This window comes from Phocoena sinus, chromosome 11 (assembly GCF_008692025.1).
Source record: "Phocoena sinus isolate mPhoSin1 chromosome 11, mPhoSin1.pri, whole genome shotgun sequence".
Classification (NCBI taxonomy): Eukaryota; Metazoa; Chordata; class Mammalia; order Artiodactyla; family Phocoenidae; genus Phocoena; species Phocoena sinus.
The window spans coordinates 47,275,177-47,281,176 of record NC_045773.1 but is presented as its reverse complement, the minus strand read 5'-3'; the positions used below and the strand labels follow the sequence as shown (position 1 = coordinate 47,281,176).

The following is a 6,000-nucleotide window of genomic DNA, read 5'->3' as shown; positions in this document are numbered from 1 at the left end:
ACAACTACTGAAGCCCACGAGCCTAGAGCCTGTGCTCTGCAACAAAAGAAGCCATCACAATGAGAAGCCCACACACTGTCACAAAGAGCCAACACAGCCAAAAATAAATGTTTTTTTTAAAGTATCCTTTGATTTGTTTGCTTCTTTTGAGCCCTAAGAAGCCATTCTTTGTTGTGAGGCATCCCCACCCACTTATCCCCAAGACGCTATTCTCATGTAGGTCCCACCTGCTGGCGCCTAAGAACTCAACGTCTCCTACCCTCCTCTTCCCTTAAGAGGCTCCCCTTTAGTGTTGTGCTCCTAGATTTCAAAACAAATAAAGCCACGTCCTCATCAACAGGCTTATATTCTCTGTCTTATGCCCCCTCTCTATTCTCCTGTGTCTTCTCCTCATTCCACTCCACCTCAAAACACACACAAAAGTCCTGAACACGAGTTTTTACTCAGTTAGTGTTAGTGAGGCTTCCTTTTTCATGGAAACGAGAAGTCCAGAGCTTGAAGTGAAATTAGACCCAACAATGGAAGGTATCAAAATCTACATAAAACTATTCAGAGTACCCAAAATGTCCACTCAAATCCCAATCATTTCTTTTTTTTTTTTAATCATTTCTTTTTTCTCTGATTAAATCTGAATTTTTTCAAGGAGAAACTGGTCTTAAATGTGTTCTCCTATTTAAATCTATATGTTATATTTTAAATAGCCTGTAGATTAAGTATGAAATCACAGCCCAATTACAAGGATATTCTTAAGAAAAAATACATTATGATAAACAAAAAATTGACCTTTGTTTTCAATAACCAGATTTATAAACTTTTGCAACATCTATCACTCAAAACCAATTACTGGCAGTTAGTTATTATATACCACTCATTTTATTCTCAAGACAACCCTAGTAAGTATCCTCATTATTCTTTGGGGAGGATGGGAAAAACTGAGGCTCAGGGCGGTAAGGTCAGACACCCATTAAGTGGCAGAGAAGCCATCAAACTTAAGACTATCTAGTTCTGAGTCTATTTTCTTAATTTTTAGGACACATTGCCTTGTGCTCAACATACAAAACATTCATCCCAGGCGAAGATTTGAGTCCTAATCTCCTAAGAATTTAGAAAAAAGAAGTGTTTTCATATTGATACAACTCTTTCCACCCTAGTTATATCCCGAGTTTTATTCCCCAGCATGAAGCCTCTGATGTCGAGCAAGCGCTGAGCTGTGCCTGAAGGATTTCCCACAGTTAGCACATTCATAAGCTTTCTCTCCAGTGTGAATTCTGTAATGTTCACTAAGGTGTGCTTGCTTGCGGAAGGTTTTTTCACACTCACTACATTTAAAAAGTTTCTCTCCAGTGTGAGTTCTCTCATGTTCAACAAGGGAAGAGTTCTGAATGAAGGCTTTACCACATTTGGTACATATGTAGGGCTTCTCTCCTGAGTGGATTCTCTGATGCTGCCTGAGGCACGCACTCTGATTAAAGGCTTTCCCACAGTCAATACACTTATAAGGTCTATCTCCAGAATGACTTCTCTGATGACGAGTAAGGCATATGCTCTGACTGAAGGCTTTGCCACACTCGCTGCATTTATAGGGCTTCTCTCCAGTATGAATTCTCAGGTGTTTAACAAGGGATGGACTCTGACAAAAGGCTTTGCCACATTCATTGCATTTATAGGGTTTCTCCCCAGTATGAATTCTCAGATGCTGGACGAGAACTGCTTTTGTTTGAAAGGCTTTCTCACATTCATTACATTTATAAGGTTTCTCTCCCGTATGAATCCTCAGATGTTGAGTAAGATTTGACTGTTTCCGGAAACAAGTTCCACATTCAGTACAAACATAGGGTTTCTCTCCCGTGTGAATCTTCTGATGCTGGGTAAGAGACGATCTCTGAGTAAAAAACTTTCCACATTCACTACACTTGGAAGGTTTCTTCTGTCTTTTAAGTCTCTGATGTTTCACTTGCAGTGAAATCTGGCTGGAACTCATGCTTTTTGTAACACGATGAAGGGGGTGTCTAATAGGTTCCAGTTTAAAAGAAACTGTCTCTCAGATTCAGAATACTTACAAGGTACTTTCTCAAAGATGATTATCCTTAGAGTAACACTGTTCTCCTGTGAAAGGTCTGTGTGCATATGGTGTCCTCCCAGTCATTCCTGCAGGATGTCCCCTTCTAGTCCTTATTCAGCATGCATCTTCAACTTCTCCTAATGTGAACCCCTGATGACCAGGCTCTCTGACCCTCCATGTCTTTTCAAGTCATTTAACACTGTGCCATCAGGCTTTTCTTGCCTGAAAAAAACATTCACAAAGGAAAATGTCCTCCATGCAGAAGAGAGGACCTGCATTGTGAAGTCCTGATTTTTATTCTCTTCTCAGTAATAGAGAAAGAAGATCACAATGACCTGGGGAAAAGATTAGAATAGGTGATTGGGAGAAAGAGATTAAGTAGTGACAGGTTTTGGTAAATCTATAAACTTCCCTATTGTGATTGATTCTGAAACACTCAAATACTAAAAACTGACCCAGGTAATTTAGGATCATCCAGAGTGATAAATAGCAGGAGAATGTGAAAGGGATAAGTATATTAATCTTGGGTAAGTTAAGTGTTGGGGAAAATTACCACTCACCTACCGTTTCTAGTCCTCAAAAATGGGTGAAAAGTAATTATATTTCCTTAGGTTGCCTATAATCAGTACCTTGGCAGACCAGTGTAAATTGAAGAGTTCCTCTTTCAAGATTTCAAAGGTGATCCAGGCTGTAACTTTTGCTAGGTCCATCTCACCTATCCTTCCCTATTCACTCACCTTGATAGGTGTCTCTTTGGACCTCTCTTTCTCTCCAAAACATTCAGCCCCTAGGTACAACTGGGAAGGATCTAGGTTTGAAAACTAGAGTTCTGCTTAATGAAAGAAAATAAGATATCACTGTTCTGTTTACATAAAAATAAGACAGAGGTGGTCCTTAAGGAAGACGCCCCCATTGGACAGTAATTTCACTATAGCATCATGATCCAGGACCTGGCCCTCACCCTTGAAGCCAAAAAATGCTTCAAAATCTGATGTGTACTAATCAAATTCACAAGGAGAGTGATGTAGAAAACATAAAGTCACTTCACCAGTTTACAGTGAAAATTTTATATGCTTAATGTCCAGCTGGTTAATATATTCTCTCCAGTATAGAAAAACTGTATGGGAACCAAACTGTTGTCATCAGGACACTCCTTAGGAAGCACAGAACTGGAGAAAGAGTGGACTACTTAGACAATCTTAACGGCATCAAACTTTGAACCTGATGCTCTCAATAAAGGTGCACAGAATCAGAGAATGGATATTCAGGAACCACACATCAGAGCAACCTCTTCTCTGGATGGTCTGGAGACACAAACACATTCTTATTCCCTGAGGCCTCCTTCTATTTTAGTTTTCTAATTATACAAGTTACACATGGATGTATCCTCACCTTAAAATATTTAGATAATATGAAAGTATACAGGATAAGACAGTAATTTTTATAACTATCACCACCCCACTCTACCCAAATGAAACCACCCCCTTCCCAGAGATAATTTGGAGTATATTCTTTCAGTCTTTTTTCTCCATATTTTTAACACACATATAGCATTTGATTCTTTTTATATAAATAAAATCGTTGTATAGATGCTGCTATGCAATTTGATTTTTTTTCACCAAGGAATGTGTCTTTGAGATCATTTCATGTTGGTACATACAAATCTACTGGGGCTGAGAGTCAACTGGTACACACTGGAGTATCTGCACAAATGGTTTACAGTTGGAATCTCCAAAATATACAAACAGCTCATGCAGTTCTATGTCAAAAGAAACAAACAACCCAATCAAAAAATGGGCAGACATTTCTTCAAGGAAGGAATACAGATGGCCAAAAAGAACATGAAAAGATGCTCAACATCACTAATTATCAGAGAAATGCAAATCAAAACTACAATGAGGGGCTTTCCTAGTGGCGCAGTGGTTGAGAATCTGCCTGCCAATACAGGGGACACGGGTTCGAGCCTTGGTCTGGGAAGGTCCCACATGCCGCGGAGCAACTGGGCCCATGAGCCACAACTACTGAGCCTGCGCGTCTGGAGCTTGTGCTCTGCAACAAGAGAGGCCACGACAGTGAGAGGCCCGTGCACCGTGATGAGGAGTGGCCCCCGCTTGCCGCTACTAGAGAAAGCCCTCGAACAGAAATGAAGACCCAACACAGCCAAAAATAAATAAATAAATTTTAAAAACTACGATGAGATATAACGTCACACAGGTCAGAATGGTCATCATCAAGAAGTCTGCAAACAATAAATGCTGGAGGGGTGTGGAGAAAAGGGAACCGTCTACACTGTTGGTGGGAAAGTAAATTGGTAAAACCACTATGGAGAACAGTATGGAGGTTCCTTAAAAAACTAAAAATAGAACTACTATATGATCCAGCAATCCCACTCCTGAGCATATATCCGGAGAAAACCATAATTTGAAAAGATACATGCACCCCAGTGTTCATTGTAGCACTATTTACAATAGCCAGGAAGCAACCTAAATGTCCATCAACAGAGGAATGGATAAAGAAGATATGGTACATATATACAATGGAATATTACTCAGCCATAAAAGAGGACAAAATAATGTCATTTGCAGCAACATGAATGGACCTAGAGATGATCATACTAAGTGAAGTCAGACAGAGAAAGACAAATATCTTATAATATCACTCATATGTGGATATAATTTTTTTTTTTTTTTGGATATAATTTTTAAAAATGATACAAATGAACTTATTTAAAAAACAGAAACAGACTTACAGATATCGAAAACAAACTTATAGTTACTGAAGGGGTAACATGGGGAGGAGGGATAAATCAGGGTGTTGGGATTTACATACACACACTACTATATATATATGGTAGATAACCAACAAGGACCAACTGTATAGCACAGGGAACTCTACTCAATATTCTGTGATAACCTGTATGAGAAAAGAATCTGAAAAAGAATGAATATATGTATATGTATAATTGAATCACTTTGCTGTACACCTGAAACTAACACAACATTGTAAATCAACTATAATCCAATAAAAAATTTTTTAATGGTTTACAGTCAAGAGACTGATTTGATTGGGCAGTCTTGTACCACACTGGTTGTTATATTTTGTGTAAATCTATCTTTATCTGCTGTATAAACTTCCAGTATGGACATATATATACAAAAATAAACTCTAAGTGGTTTAAATAGCTAAACATAAAACCAAAACTCTAACCACACCTTTATTTCCTTTATTTTTATTGTCCAAAATAAAAAGGTTTTCTTTTCTTAATCATACAGGCGGGGGGGAAAAAAAAGCTCATTCTGTAAAACAGTCAGTTAGTCCAAAAATGAAATTACTTGAAATCCTACCACCCAAAAGAAACAGTTGATATTTTGATGAATTTTCTTCTAGGATCTCTCAATGCACATATGGGCACATATGTGTACATGTATTATGTGTACATATTAGACCAGACTGAATTCTGCAGGACATAAATAGTCTATTATATCTCTTCAAAAAGTTCCCATTACCTAAAAATCCAGTTCACCCAGTACTATTCTTACTTACTTTAACAGATACCCAGGCTCCACACTGCCTTCTGATGGCCAATAACAATGGCAGTTGTGATTACTTAAGCTCTTGTTCCAAACGAGGCCAGAAGCCCATTGCATACCCTCTGAGGAAACAATCACCTTTGCAATGGGTCTTCCAATAATTTACTATCAGTTTCTGACCGCTACACCATTAGAGCATCATACTTAGCAGTTCAGCAAGTGGTTTCAGGGTGTTCCACCAGATGACTGCAGTTTAAGTTCATGTGATAAGAAATTACTGAGACCTCCCTGGTGCGCAGTGGTTACAAACCCGCCTGCCAATGCAGGGGACACGGAGTCGAGCCCTGGTCCAGGAAGATCCCACATGCCGCAGCTAAGCCCATGCGCCACAACTACTGAGCCTGTGCT

The 6,000-nt window shown here is 39.0% G+C and overlaps 1 protein-coding gene across 1 annotated transcript in view; it reads right to left on the bottom strand.

The window, feature by feature from the left end:
* Positions 1-404: 404 nt before the first annotated feature.
* Positions 405-6,000, bottom strand: part of ZNF501 (zinc finger protein 501) — a 22,473-nt gene continuing 16,877 nt past the window's right edge. Inside the window, exon 2 of the mRNA XM_032648028.1 lies at positions 405-2,397. Coding sequence (XP_032503919.1) covers positions 1,166-1,981 — 816 coding nt within the window. The 5' untranslated portion in view covers positions 1,982-2,397 and the 3' untranslated portion in view covers positions 405-1,165. The remainder of the gene's footprint in view (positions 2,398-6,000) is intronic.